At 53.1% G+C, this 18,063-nt stretch overlaps 1 protein-coding gene across 1 annotated transcript; it reads right to left on the reverse strand.

Moving 5' to 3' along the window:
- Positions 1-2,912: 2,912 nt before the first annotated feature.
- Positions 2,913-12,800, reverse strand: TOB2 (transducer of ERBB2, 2). The gene is made up of 2 exons (XM_068970253.1): positions 12,442-12,800; positions 2,913-6,761 (listed from the first exon to the last, which is right to left on the reverse strand). The coding sequence occupies exon 2, from the start codon at positions 6,663-6,665 to the stop codon at positions 5,628-5,630; it is 1,038 nt and encodes a 345-aa protein (XP_068826354.1). The 5' UTR covers positions 6,666-6,761; positions 12,442-12,800; the 3' UTR covers positions 2,913-5,627.
- Positions 12,801-18,063: the final 5,263 nt, after the last annotated feature.

Consider the following 18,063-nt stretch of genomic DNA (forward strand, 5'->3'; position numbering starts at 1 on the left):
TACACAGAGTCGGCAGCTATGAGGACCCATTTCTTTCGCTGGCAGTTGAAATTCCCCAAATTAAAACCGAGCAAATCAGCAGGTTCCTGTTGCCCGGGCGGGTCCCAGCCTGCCCTTAGGCCCTGCCCACTCAGAACTTGGCCAGAGTGGCCAGATCCAGGGAAGGGAGGATGGAGCACAGGCATGTGGCCCTCCACCCCATGACTCACTGGGGGGCGGTGGCAGTGAGGGGCCCAGACAGCGGCATCCCCTTGGCCTCGGGACTGGCACTGATTCAGGCAGGCGGTGGCGAATGGAGCCGGGTTCTCCCGCCACCATGACTCACCCCTCCCCGCCCACCTGCTCTCCAGGGAGAAACTCCCAGGCGGTTTCGGGGCTCACATCCGGAGTGACCGGCATCCTTCCCAGGACACTGCCTTGCTGGGCGACAGCAGCTTCCCACCCCTGCGGAGGGCAGGCTGGGGGCCAGCCTAGCATCTGCCCTGAGAATGGAGTCTCTTTTTTCCACCCCAGCAGCCTAGTCTTGCTGTTGGCAGGGTTGGGTTTCTGCTTGTGTGCTGAATCAAGGAAGCCTCCTGGACTTGTTGGCTGGTGGTGTTTGAGGATGGATGATTATGGCCTTGATGATGAAATGATACTTGTCATTCATTTACTCTGGGCCAGCAACCGTGCTCAGCATTTCCCACTCACTATTGTAGTTAATTTTCACAAGTAGGTGTAATTATTATCCCCATTTTAGAGGTGAGGGAACTGAGGCCCCTGAGTAGGTGGAATGGTTGCTTGAGGTCACCCAGCTTGGGAGTGGCAGGGTTGGGACTGGAAACCTCATTTTTCTCAGGGAGCAGAGTCCAGACGCCTCCCTGCTGGGTGCCCTCTTGACACATTCCCTGGGGAGGGGCCATGGCCTTGCTCTGCCCCTTCCTGGCTCTTCTTCGCCTCCCGATTCCTGGGCTCCCAGGCCCCCTGTACACACCTATCCTGTCACTGCTGTCCCCCTGCGCCCAGGGCAGTGGGTGCTCACGGAGCGTTTGTGAATAAATGAGCCTTTTCCCCAAGGAATTCTGGGTCTACCCGAACATTCTTTCTCCCCTGACGCCCAGGTCTCCCCCTGCCCCACTTCAGAGCCAGCCGTTGAAGATTAAATGGACGCATGGACCCGTGAACCAGTTGCGTCTGTGCCTGAGCTGCGGAGAATTTGGAGGTGTGCTCACATCTGGAGTCCCTGGTCAGCTCTCTCGTTGCAGCGCGTGAGCTTCTCTTTGCAGTGGCTTCTCGTGTGAAGCATGCGCTCTAGGCTCCTGAGCTATAGCAGTTGCAGCCCACGGGCTCAGCAGTTGCAGCTCCCGGCTCTCAAGCACAGGCTCAGTAGTTGTGGCACATGGGCTTAGTTGCTCCGTGGCGTGTGGGATCTTCCCGGATCAGGGGCCAAACTGGTGTCTCCTGCACTGGCAAGTGGATCCTTTGCCACTGAGCCACCAGAAGCCCTGGCGTTTGTTCTTGCAGCTGGAGGGCTGGCTGGGGAGGCGATCTTGGCACCTGAACTGGGCCTCCAGGTGCCTCCCCCAGGCCTGTCAGCTCCCTGGCACATGCCCAGGAAGTGGGACTGAATAGCTGGGGGCCCCAGCTCTAGCAGGGTCTGTGCTAGGTGTTTTATTTATATTAACATAAATAGGGGTGAACATGTGAGGGGCCCTGGGGCCCACAGGCAATGGGCTGCCTGAGCCCAGGGACACGGAGACAGGCTGGGCTTCTCCCTGCCAGGGCTGGGGAAAAGGAGACCTCTGCCAGGCCTGGCACCCTGGACTGGGGCCTCACTCTTCAACAGGCTCTGTTGGGGGAAGTGGCCCATGGAGGGGCTGGACATCAAGGGCTCCTGGGACCTTGTGCAGATGTGGTGCCTGGCTTGAGAGCTTCTAGGTCCAGTCCACACACTTGGGTGGGCAGGGATTGGTGGTGTCCTGTTTGTGGGGAGCGGTTAGGGGCCTGAGGAAACCCCCATCCTGCTGATGCCCCAGAAGAGCGGCTTGTCCCCTGCCCCAGCCTGGATGGAGGGGGCAAGATCAGACCTCCCATGCCCACCCCGTGTCACTCTTCCATGACAGTTACCATAGTTTTATAAAAAGGCCACACATGGGTCAAAAAATCGACTTCCCCATTTATCAGTTTTATGAATTAGCAGATAGTCTAACATGGAGGCCATTTCTCAGTTGTACTGTGGAGATCATACCTGTTATCATCAGGTTGTTGTGAGGGTAAAACAAAATTCAACAAACACAGCCGCCCTCTTCATCCCATGGGCCTTGCGGGGCTGGTGTACATCCCCGCTGGGGAGGAGGTGCCAGGTCCCACGGTAGAGATGGTGGAGGGTAGAGGAGATGGCTGAGTTCCTAACAAAATCAGCAGATGGCAAGGCAGGGGGCCGGCTCCTCCCCAGGCCCAAGCTCAGGTAGGCCGCTTCACCCCTGAAGCATCTCGGGAATCGTCCGGCCAAGAAGCACCAGGTTTTTGGACGGAACCTGACCTAGGTAGGCGCTTCTCCTCCTCACCCACTCCTAAGGGTCTAGCAGCCTGAGCTGGAGAGCAGGCTGGAGGCTGAGCCCTCCCTGGGCTGCTGTTCCACAAGCAGGTGTGTCCTGTTCTCACCACTATAGGCAGAGGAAGCGGGGCAGTTCCCCACCTCATGGAACCGGTTTCCAGCGTGGGAGTGGGCACCCCAAAGTGTCCTGTGCTGATGGGCTAGGTGATAAAAAGAGGCCCGCAACACCGTGACCCTCCAGGGACTCACGTGAGGATGTCCAATCATTTCTCAAAGCTGACAGTCGTCACTTCCAACTCTCCCTCTCCCTAAAGGGGCCCCAGAAACAAAACAAGCAGGGAGCCAGCAGGTTATTATATATCATGCTTTTAATACAAACTTAAAAAAATCTGGAACAATATAAACTGTACAGATTTGATCAATCTTGTTTTGTTTTTAAACTAAATCTCTAAACACACCAATGTTCCATTCCAAAATATTGCACAACATTCTGAATACAAAATGCTTGATTGTATTCCTCCTTCACTAAAGAAAACAAGTTCATTACCCTGCTCCCCCAAGCTCCTCTGCGTGTTGCCTCAATGCCCCCCTTCCCATCCCTAGGGTCACACTAGAGAATCTACAGCTCACTGCATTGAGAAAAAGACATCATTCTGGACTAAAAATTTTACATTCTTTACAAGACAATCCACCTTTTGATTTGTTCCTGGGAAAGAGGGGTAGACAGAGAGAGGATGGGGAAAGGGGAGAAATAGGTTTTATTCTCCTCTTTTTTTATTTTAAAGTTTGTTTTTCCTGAAAAAATATCTTTCTCTCCTCTTTTTAAGAAAAAATCTTGAAAAGAAAAAAATTACGTTTTTTACGTTAGAAATATACATATATTATATATACCTCTTACATTTTACAAATGTAGCAAATTATTCAATACAAACGGACACCAAAAAATGTAAAAAATAAAAAAAAAAGTCTTCCTACGAAACCAGGTAAATTAGTGCAGATTTCGGTTTTGTTTTCTTAAGAAAAATAAAATTGAAGCAAAAATGCCTAGATTTGAGACAGACACACTGAAGTGGGCCCAAGAGCCCAGCCCAGGAGTCATGCCCCTGAACACACATTTTTTCTTCTTATTTCAAAAGACACTAAGGGGTTGGTCTCCCCCTCCCTGTATGTGGTGAGAAACGAGCCGACCGGGTGTGGCGGGTGCCTGTGTGCGTGAGTGTGGGGGGAAGGGCTGGGAGGGGGATAAGGCAGCATCCAACCTTTCCCAGAGAACAGCCTGGGCCTGTCACCTGTGCAGGAGCTGAGGGCTAGGGAGAGGGTGGCCCAGATTGGACTGGCCCCTGAGAAGTCTAGGGGGACAGATGGTGCTGGGCTGAGGAGCCAGGGCATTGCCCTGCTCAGGGAGGTAGAGCTGGTGCCCACTGCAGGGAGAGGAGGCTGGCAGTGTCTGTCTGGGTGGGACCCACTGCTGCAGCAGTTGCCCACTTGGGGTCACTGGGGTGTGCCAAGGGCTTTGGGACTTTCTGGGGATGGGGCCCCTGGTGCCCACACCCACTTGCCAAAGTGTCATGGTGTGGAAGGCTAGCCCGTTGGGGTCGGGTCGAAAAAAACAACTTCTCTCCAGCAGAGGTGGGGGTTGGGTGGGGGCCACGCGCCTGTCCAGCCCATCACGTCCTCAGAGCATCAGGGCCCAGGGGGACTGGGTTGGGCAGTGAGGGGAGGGCAGGAGGTTCCCCAGCAGGCAGAGGAAGAAATGTACTAAAACAACAGCAGCCCAAAGATCAGTCTCAATTCAAGGCTTAGGACTGCCCACCGCAGGTGCTGACCCCAAACTCCCATCCCCTCCACCCCAGGTCCTCAGGGGAACAGTTCCTACCCTGGGCTGAGGTCACACAATAGGAAGGTCCGAGTCCAGGGACTTCTCCTCTTAGGTATCAGAGACTGGATGTCTCCTTAGCCCCTCACTGCTAACCTTTTTTTTCTTTTTTTTTGGTCAAAAACAATCAAAAGTGCAGATCCCTCCGCAGCTGGGAAACCAGTGGTTTCTGCACTGCTTTGCCCTGGGGGTGTCAGGCTCAGCCAGACTCACCTTCCACGTGAACCACGGAAGGACCAACAGCACCCCCTCAGCCCTTTCCCCAACCTCACACATAAATAAGCACTTGCTGCAACCCAGAGTCACACCTAGAGACCAAGTTTCACATGGCTTGGAATCCCATACAACAGGACAGCAAACCACGCACGCATACCACCGACACTCACCCCACCTCCCTGCCCACCAGCCCAGGAAAGAGGGGGCTGTAGGAGAGGCCGCCTGTGCCAATGGCTGGGGCTCCAGGGCCTCGGTGACTGTCTGGGCCAGGTGGGAATGGTGGCGTGGGGCCACAGGGCAGAGATGAAAGGGACACCAGACAGACTGCTAACCTCCCTGGAGTCACAGACATCAGCTCAAGGGGGGAGGGTGTCAGGCGGCCAGCTGGCAGCTCCCTAAGGCCCAGGCCGGAGAGGGGGCAGGGGCTGGAGTCAGACCTATTTGGGTGGTAGGGCCCGAGAAGGCCTGATGAGGTTGGATGGCTTTGAGTCAGAGGACAGCTGGGTGATGGAGGCAGTGACACGGGGCAGTCTCTCCCTGTTCTGAGGAGGGCTGGGCCCCAGCTGCAGTTCTTCCTTCCCTGTGAGCTTGGACAAACCAGCTTTAAACCAGGCGAGTGAAGGAGGGAGGGAGGGAGGGAGCAGGGAGCAGCAATTCACATCTGGACCATTCTTAGCACAGGAAGCCACTAATTAAAGATGTTATATAGAAAACTACATGTAAAAAAGAAAAAAAAAAAAAAAGAAATATAAAACCCAAACCAACCAAATAAATCAAGAGGCAGGCAGGAAAACAGCAGGGGGGGCCGAGTTAAACCCAATTCGCTGCTTCGGAAGCCCCCTCCCACTCCATGCCTGGGCTGGATCTTGTTTCTAGAAGTTAGAGTGAGAAGACTGGAAATCTTGTGTTATCTTGCTTTTCCTCTCCTTTTTTGGCCTTTCCTTTCCTTTCTCTTTCCTGTGGTCTTGGGTGCTCCTGGCCCCGTGGGCAGGTAGGTGGTCAGTTGGCCAGCACGACGGGCTGGAATGGCTGGCTGGGATACTGCATGGTGTTCAGGTTGTAGCTGAGGCCTTCCACGAAGGGTGTCTTCTCCAGAAAGAGGCTGTTGGCACCACCACCAAACACCTGGGCCACGTCGAAGCTGCTGCTGTTGCAGGTGCCAGCGCCGCTGCCCCCAAAGGAGGCTGGGGAGCCGCTGCCTGGGCCATCGGCCCCGTCAAAGAAGAGGCTGGGCGAGCCACCGCCGTTGTACACGAACTCCTTGGCATTGGGTGAGAGCTGGGACTGAGGGGCTGGGTTGGCGGTGATGAAGTTCAGTGAATGCAGGGACAGAGAGAGGCTCTTCTGCTTCAGCAGGTTGTTGGTGGGAGAGCGGGCCAGGCGAGGCTGCTGCTGTGGGGGCTGCGGGCCGCCTGCACCCCCGCTGGCCACCCCACCCCCACCTGTGGCCCCACCCCCCTTCTTCATCTTGGTGGAACCAAACTTGGTGGCTGCAAAGGAGGCGGTGGTAAAAGTGATGGGCTGGGCCGAGCGGGGGATGAAGGTCGGGCTGGGTGACTGGCCAAAGGACGGGGATGGGGAGTTGGACAGGGAGCTGTCCTGGCTGCCGATGGGCACGAAGACCTGGGCGTCGGGGTTGAAGCTGCTCTTGATCTCCTTGTCCAGCTCGGGGGCAACACAGCCCTCGCTGTCATCCACGTACAGCACTTTCACAGCCCCCTTCTCACCAATCTGGTAGGACACCTCAAAAGGGTCAATCCAGACGCTCAGCTCCTCGGGCACATTGGCCCGCACGTCCTCCACCGCCAGGCCACTCCGCTTGGCAGCCAGCTCCACCACGGGGTCCACTATCTCCCCGATGTGGACACAGCGGAAGCCAGAGCCCTTCAGCGGCTTGTCGGGGTACCAGTGGCCTTCATATTTCTTTTTCAAGAGTCGCTCGAGCTCCTCGCCAAACAGGTCTGCCCGGCGCCGGGGCAGCTTGTTGTACAGGTAGGAGATGATGAAATTCAGGGCTACTTTGATCTCCAGCTGCATGGTCCTCTCCTAGGCAGAGAATCAGCGCAGGTGTGTGCACAAGTCGAGGCGAGAGGTAGGAAACGTACGGTGAGCAGCCCTGGGTTCCAGACAACTCTGAGAAATGAAAAAGAAAGGCTTCATGAGTGGACATGCAGAAAGCTGGGGGGTGGGGGGTGGATGACACCGAAAAGGCAGAAACCCGGAGGCCCAGGGTCCCATTTCTGCCCCACTAGTGGCAGGCTCGTATGTGAGGCTGTGGGTAGGCCACTTTCTTCTCAGCCTTCCTTTCATCAGTGACATGATATTTCAGGAGGCACTTGATAAATATTTTAAGTAATTCTAAAGAAATAGGGGTGCTGTGGTTTCCACTATTTTGAGAATTCAGGTCACTGTGAGTGACACCAAAAAAAAAAAAAAACCACCAAAAAACTGAGCTCCTAAATCAGGAGAGGGGACAGTTCTTACTAACTGGTTCCCGCAATGTCGCAGGGAACTTGTACTCCCAAACTGTCACAGGTTAAGACAGGAGTTTAGACTCTTCATTTCTCCCCCTTAAATGAAAAGTGATACGGGTCCCTGAACAGGGAGTAGCACCACCAGCATTTCATGGGAGGCTGATATCCAGTCATACCCCATTTGCTATCCTGGGCTCCCTGGGTGTGTATGTGCTCTGGTTCACTCGGCATTTGCAGAACTGATTTTTTTTTTTTTTTTTTTGGCAGAACATATAACCAAGGTGTGCATTTCCATCCAGATAAATCTCCAAGAACAGAGACTGGAGCACAATTCCCCCCAAAAAAGCCAAGACCTATCACAGTCAAACACACAGACCAACAAGGGAACTGCTGACTAGGGGCTGCCCCAGAGAAGCAGAGGAAAGGAGAGGGGAGCAAGCCTTTTAGGCAAACAAAGCCTCAGGAGCAGTACTGGTGTGGCCTCAGGGAAATCTCTGCAGTTTCTGGCTGTGATGGGGGGGGGGGGGGGCAGAGAGAAGAAATTTTCCATTACCCTACAGCCTCCAGCTGGGGACCCATCATCACTCAGACTCCCAGGGACTGCCTGACCACCTGTCCTTGGCACTGGACCAGATTTATCAAGTGTTTGGAGATCCCTGGAGAGGAGGCAGCCCAACAGAAACACTCAGCTTGTTATTTTGGGATTCTCTCACAGCCAGATCCACAGAGGTCAGAAAGGTTTATTCCTGAGGTCTGGGCCAGCCTCATTTCTCAGGAAGACGATCTGTGAGGTCCTGAGAGCAGTGATCCTAATCGGCTCGCTTTCTCCACAAGGGCAGACCCAGGCCCCTACCGTGGGAGACCTGAACTGAAAAGGGCCATCTTTGAGGCTGACAGAGTCAGAACATGTGCCCTGCCAGACCCCTGGGTGCGACTGTGCTGCTGAGCTCAGCCCAGAAGCAAGACTCATTCACCACCTAGGACAGGCATCTTCTGTCCCTGGAGCTGGATTTTTGACTAAAATCCCTTTAGGGTCCAGCACAGAGTATCCAGGTGCTCACTCTAGGCTTGAGGATCTCAAGCTTTCTGAACACTTGCCCCAGCTCACTACACTGCAATTGCATGGTTCCCTGGGGGCACTTTAAGGAATGAACTCTCAGGCAAAGCTCTCTGAGGTGAGTATCAGAGAAAATGCACTGGGTCAGTATGGAGTATCTGATGACACTGGCCAAGTCTAGTGCCACCCTCATCTCAGGTCTGAGAGGTCACGGGCAGCATCAAAATAAATGCTACGAGCGTGGCCTCTCCAGAGCCCTCCACAGGGAGGCTCAGGGCTCAGGAGACCTTTGTCTTCTCCTCTGTTCCGGCCTCCAATACAGACTTACTCTCCATATGTCTTCAAATGCCTATTCATGGTCACCAAAGATTAATTCCAGTGTCCCTCTAGGTTTAAAGAGAAGAATGGTAAAGATAAGCAGCCTTCTGTTTATGAGGACTGACTTCACCACCAGATGCAAAGCTAGCCACTGGGACTATGCCCCCCACTCCCCCAAGAATGGAGGTCTGTAAGGGCCACAGTGACCCACTAGGAGAGTCCAACACACAGGAAACTAAAAAGCTGTGCAGAAAGTTGGCACTGATTCCCAAGAGTGGGCCTGGATTTAAGGAGACCTTGAACATGACATATGACACTTCTCCCAAGGCACCATATGCCCTCTTGGTATGCCACATGGTCCAAAAGGGCTCCTGTACCCATATATGCCTTCTCAAACTCTACTGCCTAACTGCCTTCCAAGTCACCTCCTCTGAACAGTTCAGTATCAAAATGGGAGCGTTTTAAATGCAGGCCAAAGTCATTGGGAAATAAGCCTCCCACCTCAAAATACAATAGAATCACTGTCATCAGCCCTGCCTAGCTAGCCATTTTCTGCAGCATAAGCAACTAACGCTGCACACCAATTTATACCTCTGTGATGCTGCTGCACAAATAAGGAAGTATATAATGCCACCTTCACTTCTTTAATTGGAGAACAGGCCAGTCCAGATGGCTGTGGGGTGGAACCTTAGAAAAATGCCGGACAACCAGAATAAGCTTTTTTGCTTTATCAGCTCAGGCGCTAATTTTGACTTCAAGAAGCTTATGGAACAGAGGATTAAAGCACTACTGCTGTCTTTAACTAAAGACAGGAGTGACCGCTCAGATCAGTTTGTTCATTTTTTCAAGGCTATTGTACAAATTCTAACGCTTATCTACTAAATATTCATACAATGTGGTAAAATTAGAAAGCTTAAAAATAAGGACCTTTCAATAAAAGGAACAAGTAGATTTAAGGTAAACCACAGGAGAGGACTCAAAGACTTTCTACAACTCTGACTCAGGTGCAAAAGGCAAAAGTGACAAAAAGGAAAAAAAGACTAAGTGCTTAACAATAGCAAAATTGACCTTTTGTCATTAAAAAACAGTTGAAATAGGAGATAAAAATTCTGTCTGCTTTTACTTTTTTAATATTTATTTTTATTCATTTGGCAGCATCAGGTCTTAGTCCTGTCATGTGGCATCTAGTTCCCTGGCCAGGGATCAAACCTATGCCTCCGGTATCGGGCGTGCACAGTCCTAGCCACTAGACCACCAGGGAACTCCCTGTCAGATTTTATTTAGGATTTCATCCTCTTTCACTTGCTTTACTTCCAGCAATAAAGTTAATCCTGGATTCAGATCCCTGTGTTGGCTTGTGTTTTAAAAGAGTAAGTGCTCAAGAGAATGTCAAAAAGCGGGGGAAGAAAGAAGCTGAAAGGTGGCTGCAAGTCAACGATATGGTAATGGAGACGCCAGAGAAGTGACAAAAACGTGAAGGACAGTTTTCAGAAGAAAAAGTTATCTTTTAAAGGCGAAAAAGAGGGATGGTGAGGGAACCCACTGGGCCCCTAAACTCTGAGTACGTGTAAATTCAGACACCACAAGCCTTAACATCCAAATCGTCCTACTGGATTCAAGTGAGTGTTGAAGGAGGACTCAGCGATCTCAGTTTTGACAAGGCCAGTCGATGTCATTAACCGGGTGCTGGGCAGTGGGGGCCTTGGCTCTCGCGGGACAGGGGGTGGCCCCACCTCACTGGTCTGGAAGGCGGTGGCCCAGACGGCGGGTGTGGTTGAAAGGCTTCCAGGACTTGCGGCGACCGACCGCAATACCCCGCCCAGTGTCTCACACTACGTCCCTCAAACATGGACCGTGCAAGCCCAAGCCAGCATGCAAGGCTCCTTCCAACTAAGGGGGTTCGTCCTATGCAGACCAGGTTTCTCTGAATCCAGGAAGACCTGACTGCGCCCCAACGTAAGACGGGCGGGCTCTTCATTCTGGGAATTGTAGTCTTTAGAAACCTCACGCTCAGGTTGGAGCAAATGACCTACTTTTTCTGCACACTACATTTCCCTGCGTACTTTGCGAAGACTCAGACAGGGAACTACGCATGCCCGACGGAGGGTGGGAGAATCCAGGAAAAGTTTCCGCTGCACATGCGCGCTGTGGCAGGCTGGCGCTCCCACCCCTTCCCCGCCCACGGCCTAATACATTTTATATAAATTCTATTCTTTAAGCCTACTCTTCGTATTGTATCACCCCACCATATCCAAGTCTCGGCTTCTCAAGAAACTAAACTTTTCCTCCTTCTGTCTCTTCACTGCCTCGCATGAATGCTGAATTAAGGATCAGCTTCTACTGAGTTTTTTGTTGTTTTTTTTCCTGGGTGAAGGTGGTAGGCTGGGATAGGGTCACATTCCTACCCCGCCTCAAACCCCCGCCACTTTAATCTGTATTCTTTGGGCTCGGTGGCTTCCTTTTGGAGTTGCTATAGAGCTGGTGGGTTCGAAGAGAAAAGAGCCTTTTCCCCTTAATGCTCAGCGGGCTCCGCTGCAGCACCCTCACAGCCAGGAACGGACAGGCAGGAATTCAACCAGTTCTCCCGTCCTCTCGGCCAAAGAAATTCCCAGTTTTGAGCTGCGGGGAGGCGCTGGGCTGACAATCAAAAGGCCCGACGCCAGCAGGGCCCAAGCCTCACTCCTCTCCTAATCCAAGTCCGAGTAACCGGAGCCGGCTAGGTAATGGGAAAGAGTTCCCGGGCAGGGAAGGAAAAACGGTACATCTGACACCTGAACAACATCTTTTAATACTTAAAATTGTTGATGAGTCTCCTCCCACTGAAAGACCTGCGCTATGGACCAGACTTACCGGATCCTAGGCAAAGCTCCCCTACAGGGTGTTAAACCTCCCTAATCCTTCCTCCCACACAAGCTTCTTTCCCCCCTCTGCTTAAGAGGGGGATGGGGGCAGGAATCCAAGAAAGCAACAGGGGTGTTTTTCTGCTGTTAAATCAAAGATGAGGGACCCTTTCCCAGGGTAGGGTGGGTAGGAAGGCGGGGGAAAAAAAGGTTAAGATACTGAGCAGACATCCGGGAACCCCCTCGGCTAGCCGCTAAATTGTCGCCTGATGTGTGGCGTTCTGGCTCTTCTAGGGGGTGAGAAAGGGCTGCCAGCTGTCGCTCGTCTCTCTGCTCCCTCCTCCCCCTCCGTTTCTGGTCAAGGGCACAGTCCATCCTCTGGACAGGAGCTTAGGAGTAGGGCTCTTCCTCTGAAGCACCTCACCAGGGTCAACCAGTATCCACTGATACTGCTAGAAGGGTACTTTTTTTCCGCCCAGTTTTCCCTTGAAACACTGACGAGGATAAAGAGCTCAAGCCAAAATGGTGAATTCTGGCTTGGAGACCAGAGGACAGTCATCACTGACCGGTCCAAAAGGGGGTGTGTGGGGGGGTTGTCCATTCTCCATCCCTTAGGCTCCACAGGGCTCAAAATAAACCCTATTAATTATTACCACTCCCCCCCCCCTTCCCCGCACACGGGCAAAGGAGGAGCAAAGCTAGAAGGCCTGGATCCTCTTCCTTCCTCTTGATTTATTTAATGGTGTTGAGAGTTATGTTTTGGGTGGGGGGCGGGGAGACAAGGAAAATCTAGCGACTCTCTAGGATATTAAGAACGGAGGGAGGAAACGCACCCCACCCAGGAGGTGGTCACAGTTGAAACTGGGAGAGACAGACTGTGGGATACCCCAGGATAAGCGAAAGCGAGGGAAAGAGGAGCACGGGCAAAACGTGGGCTCCAGTGGGAAGGTGGAAAGGGGGGAAAAATGCTGGCCAGGTGTAAGGGGGTGCGACAGCAACGTGGAGCGTCCAACAGAGCGAAGAGCCGGAGTGGAGAGAGGGTGGGGGAAAGCATCTCCTGCCTGTTTGGGTCCTTGGGGGGGGCACCCCACCCCCCTCCGCCCGCACGGCCCCCATTCACTCACTCAGGTCTCAGCCGCGGCGGGGCTGCGTGCCGGCCGCGGGGCGGCTTCTCCCTCCACGGTGTCTCCTGCGAGCCGAGCGGAGGTCGTTCTCCTTTTCCTGGGCACCACCGGGCCCGGGGCCGATGTGTCCTTTGCTTCGTGGAGGGTTGGGGGGAACGAGTGAGAGGGGCTTATGGGCTATGACTCTCAGTAATTCTTTCCGCTTTTTTGGAGGTCGGGCTCAGCAGCAGGGCGGCGCGCGGGGGGGTGGGGGGGTGGTTGGTGGTGGTGGTGATGGACGCAGGGCTGGCGGGCCAGCCGGCGGCGGCGACGGCGCGGGGATGGGAGGACCAGGCGGGTGGCTCGCGTCGCGGAGCGGAGGACGGTCCGGGCTGTGGCCGGAGGACGGTCTTGCCCTTCTGGCCGCGCGTCGCCCGAGCCGCTCGCTTCTCGCCGCAAGACGACGACTCGCACCTTCCCGCGCCCCGGCCCGAAGTGAGCAAAGTCAATGAAAAGTTTCACCCTTAGCAACCCTGCGCACGGATCCGGCTTCCCCACCCCTGCGTGATGCGTCCCTCCGCCCTGCAGGGGCGTGGCCCGGCGCCGGGCCGGGACTACTTCCAGGCCGGCTGGCGGCTTTAACCCCTCCGGGCGCGCGGCCAGGTGCTCGGCGTGGAACCCGGCGGTGGCCGGGCCCTCGCCCTTGTTCTACCCTCTGGTGGCTGGCCGGCCCGCTTCATCACTCAGCTCCCTCCTCGCTCAGATGTCTGCGAGGCTGCCTCTGGCCGGCCTGTGTCACGTGGTCCGTCTCCCCTCCCCATCACGACTCCGCATCGTAGTTTATTTTTTTTCTTCGTGCAACACCCCCCCCCCCGCCACGCCGCGCAAAACCACTCAAATCGTGCTTATCGTGTAAAAGTGTTTCCCGAGGTTAGACAGCAAGTTCGAGAGGGCAGGGGTGTCTGGCCTGGGACTGCGCGTGTGCTCACTTGGTGTGTTGGCTGAATGGGTGTGTCGCGGGAAAAGGGAGACTTTTCCCCCCTGTGTCTTTCGGCCCTGCACCTGCACGGTTCGGTTTTGCTCGGCCGAACCGTCCCCGCGGCCACCTCAGCGAGTCCTTCCGGCTCTGGGCCTCTTTGACTGACATTCCCCGTGGCGCTCGCACCGCCCCAGTTACGGGTCTCTTCGCGGGTCGGGGAGCTGAGGGGACGACTCGAGCTCTGGAAAGGTTTTGGACCTTTTAATCAAACTCGGCTCTTGGTCCGAGTCTTCCGAGCCCCTCATGCCTCGTCAGGAGGACCCGTAACGTCGAGGGGAAAACCTGGGCTCAGGCAGCGCGGGTGTAAGAAAGGGGTGACCAGAGGCCGGCCGGCCGGCCAGGAAAAGGAGCTGAGCGACACATGAACATGCCCCCTTGCCGCCTCTGACGCCTGTTAACCTCGCGTCTGGGGCAGCGCCAGCCCCAGCCCCGCGCAGGCGCGCGAGCGCGTCCCCTGCCCGCTCGGGGCAGGGCTCGGCCCCTCCGCGGACGCCCCCGTAAGGTTCTCCCCAGTCGGCGACCCCCCCCCCCGCACCCCGAGCCACATTTCTTCTAGTAACAGCCCCCGCTGGCGGGGGTGGCGCCTGCTAGGGCCAGAGGCACGGGGCTCGCACGCCCGACAGTCAGTCGGCGTGCGGACCTCGGGCGGCGGACTCAGGTTCGCCAAACCCGGGGACCCACACACGCCAGACCTGCGCGCTCGGCTCCCCTGACCCGGCTATTGGCCACTCGGCTACTTTGTGACTGTGCGAGGCACCGCACAGTGGGAAGGATGTGTGTGTGTAGGGAGGCCTGAGTCTCCAGGGAGGTCACAGGCAGACGGGACTGCCCTTGGTGAAGCCCGGGGCCGCTGGGAGGTTGTACCTGAAGTCTTCCTATCCCTTCTTTAATCGCCCATTCCCCAATTCCCTCCCTACCCCCGACCTTAATTCTCATTCCAGACGGTTCCAGCCCAATGGCAGCCGCCAAACCCACGTGGGGTGGCGAGATCCGAAAGTTTCCAGCTAGGAACGGTTTGCAGTTTTTCCTTGATCACTATTTTTGGCAAGGGCAGAGAGCAACGCTAACGAGCGGCTTTAAATGCTCTTCGCTGTAGAGAAACGCTCGACTGGAGGGCAAACTCCAAGGGGACCGAAAGCGGGAGGGAGCCTGAGCCGTAGAACCCCCCATCCCCCACACTCAGAGCGCCTCAGCCCCTGGGGCTCCTCCAGGGACTACTTGCTTGTGCGTCAGCGAGTGCCAGAACGTCACATACACGCCCCTCCGCCTAGCCTACTCCACCCCTCCCCTTCTTTTTCCTCCTCCACCTCCTTCCCCTCCCTTCCTCTCCCCTGCACCCCCGCCCCCGTCCCTCCTCCCTCTCTTGTCCCCTCCCCTCGCGAGTTCCAACCGGGCAGCGAGAGTTGGCCGACTCAGGGTTCCGGAGCCCTGGAGAGCTAAAAATATACCCGATACGTTAGCAACAGTCTTTCCATTGGTGGGGAACAGGGAGCGGCAGCCCCTGATTGGGTATTCGATCCAACCTCTAGGACGGGGAAGTGGGGCCGAAGAGCCTAGGAGCCCAGCAATTGGGGCCGGGGCTGGGGGCGGAGAGTGCGGTTGCGTATAGGGGCATTGCAAGGGATGCTGGTATTTGTAGTCATTTATTGGAGGTCGCTGTGAAAATTAGTGGGTTTGAATCCCAGTTCTGCCACCAGCCGTTTTATCTTGATTTAATGGCAGTAAATCTCTTTACATCAAAACGTTTTCTCATCCTTAAAATGGAGATCGTGTGGGGATTAAATCTTATACTGTATGTAAAGCCTGTCTCAAATAGTTGTTCTTAAAGGTCACAGTCCTGGCCAAATTGTATCCTACATGTGCTGTGCTCAGTTCGGTGTGTATTCTGCAATAGGAAACCATACAAGACAGAGAAAGGGGAGAGTGAGCTGAAACGAATTCTCCTAGGGTATCACAAGAAGGAGGGACGGAGTCCATGTAAGCAGATAAAGGGTACACATTTCCTACCACTCAGTGCATGTTGAAGGAGTGAATCCCTGGAACGAAGGTGTTGAATTTCTGCGCGTTCCAGCATTTATTCCAATCTCTCCTGCAATGCTGAAAACACACCAGCCTAGACCAATATCACTGAAACAAAACTGAGAAACTCAGCATCCCTGGCAAGTGGGAGCGCTGGATAAAGGGTTAGCATATAAATAGGGAAAAAAAAAAAAAAAAGGAAAAAAGGTAATCATCATTTTTTACTGCTGAAGTCTCCATTTATCATGTGGTAAGGTGGATGTTTTTTGCTTTCCTCAACGTGTGATTTCCTCTTGTCAGGGCTTAATTGTGTGCTGAGTTCCTACTCAAGCATTCCAGAGTCCCCTCCTATTTTGAATAATCACAGGTTGTAAGACATACACTTTGTTTTCAAGATGGTGAGCTTCAGGAGTAAGCATGTGCTCAGAGGGTGGAGGCAGCTCCCCTGTCTGAGAGTAAGCAAGTTATGCCAGATGTTTTGTTGTGACAAGTCAGGCTGGTCATAATTAGCCCCAATTAATTCTCAGGGGTGAGTCACTCACACACAGATGTCCGGGTGAGAAATTTTGTAGTTTAAGTTATCTAAGAAAATAGAAAATTTGATTCTTCAGATCCACTGCTCCAACTGGGCAGGAACAAAGACAGCCACAACAGAAATTAACTTTGCAGAAGAGTGATTGGATGGATGCTGAGGGCAAATGATATGCTGTTTATTGACCTCATTTACCTCTAGTAAAGGAGGTAAGTGAACAGACGTGTTTTTGGCTAAGACACTAAAACTAGAGTGTCCAAAGGGAAGTATCACTTTAGCCTTGGTGATGGCAGACAGGCCATTTGGGGATATAGTTGATAAGAACTAAATAACTGGCAAAAGATGGAAACTGGAATTTTTTTTTTTTTTAAGGCAGGAAAATTCCAAGGCAAAGAATCTTTCACCTTTATGTCCTTGGTTCAAGCTCTAAAGAACTACAGGTCAAAAGGTAGTGACATACAATCTCTTTTAGTTGAGTTTGATTCCCTGGGAAGTTAGTTTTCTTAATTTAGAAGCTACTAATTGCAGGCCAAGGTCCACATCTGGTGGCTCTATTGCCTTGGCATATACTGACACATTAAAAAAAATTTTTTTTTTCTTGGCTGCGCTGGGGCTTTGTGTGGCTGTGCTCCGGCTGTGCTCTGGCTTTCTCAATTTGTGCTGAGTGGGGGCACTCCAACTCCTCATTGCAGTGGCTTCTCATGTCGCAGGACATGGGCTCTAAGGTGCTTAGGCTTCAGCAGTTGTGGTTTAGTGGTTGTGGCACACGGGCTTAGCTGTTCCATGGCACGTGGGATCTTCCCAGACCAGGGATCGAACCAGTTTCCCATGCATTGCAAGGTGGATTCTTAACCACTGACCACCAGGGAAGCCCCTATAATTTTTGAAGTGAGTTGACAGACAACACTTAAAGTTGAGAGGTCGTACAAAAATGTCTTAATCTGTCACTTGTTCTAAATTCAAAAGATATGGTAACATGGCATTCAAACTGGCAATTGTTTCAGTTGAATAGCAACTGTTCCCTGTAGACAGGGCCTGTGCTCTCTGGTTCCAAGCTTCCTAAACTCCCTATTGTCCCCCATACACTGAGGCCCAGTGCCACGTATCAGTAACCATCATGTTTGGGCTGCTCTTCTTACATCCCTCCCATGTTTTTTTTTTCTGCACCATGAGGCATGCAGGATGATCCCCGAGCGGGGATTGAACTGTGCCCCCAGCAATGGAAGGGTGGAGTCTTAACCATTGGACCACCAGGTGAGTCCCATCTCTCCCCTTAAAAAAAAAAATTTTTATTTGTCTGTGTTGGTTCTTAGTTGGAGCATACAGGATCTTTCGCTGCAGCACACAGGCTAAGTGAGGGCTCAGTACTCGTGGCTCGAGGCATGTGGGCTCTTAGTTCTCTGATCAGGGATCAAACCTGTGTCCCCTGAACTGGAAGGCAGATTAACCACTGGACCTCCAATAAAGTCTCCCAGCCCTCCCTTTTAATCACTTATATTACTCACCCAGACTCCTGTATTTGTGAGTACTTTTTCTAGGTGTTTTTTTTTAAGAACAGAATAAATTGGAAAATACTGTACACACAGTAAATACTTCATGAAATGTTGGTTTCTGTTATACATATGTACCAGGCATGAAAACCGTCCAAGTGAGAGATTGTTGTAGGGTATGGTGCATCTGGCAGCATTCATGTTGGGAGCTTAGGAAAGGTACAGAGTTGGCTGGATAATGTGACAGTGCAATGGTATTTCAAACAAAGGAAATGGAGAGCCAAAAAGATGCGCTATGTGTGAGGAATTCCCTCTATGAATAGAAGAAAACCTGAGGGGTAGGGAAAAAGGGGAACCGTGTGGAAGACCTTCAATGCTAGGACTTAAATGCTTATCTATGAAGTAGAGGCCCTTTGCAAGAACTACCATGGAAAAAAGTAAAGCCTTCCCAGTAAAGGTCAGGCATTTACCAGGTCAAATTTAATCCTTACAAAGCAAAGTGGGAGGCATTAATGTCCTTATGTAATAGATAAGAAGAAAAATGTCCCCAGTACAAAGATCAG

This window comes from Capricornis sumatraensis, chromosome 4 (genome assembly GCF_032405125.1).
Source record: "Capricornis sumatraensis isolate serow.1 chromosome 4, serow.2, whole genome shotgun sequence".
NCBI classification, from domain to species: Eukaryota; Metazoa; Chordata; class Mammalia; order Artiodactyla; family Bovidae; genus Capricornis; species Capricornis sumatraensis.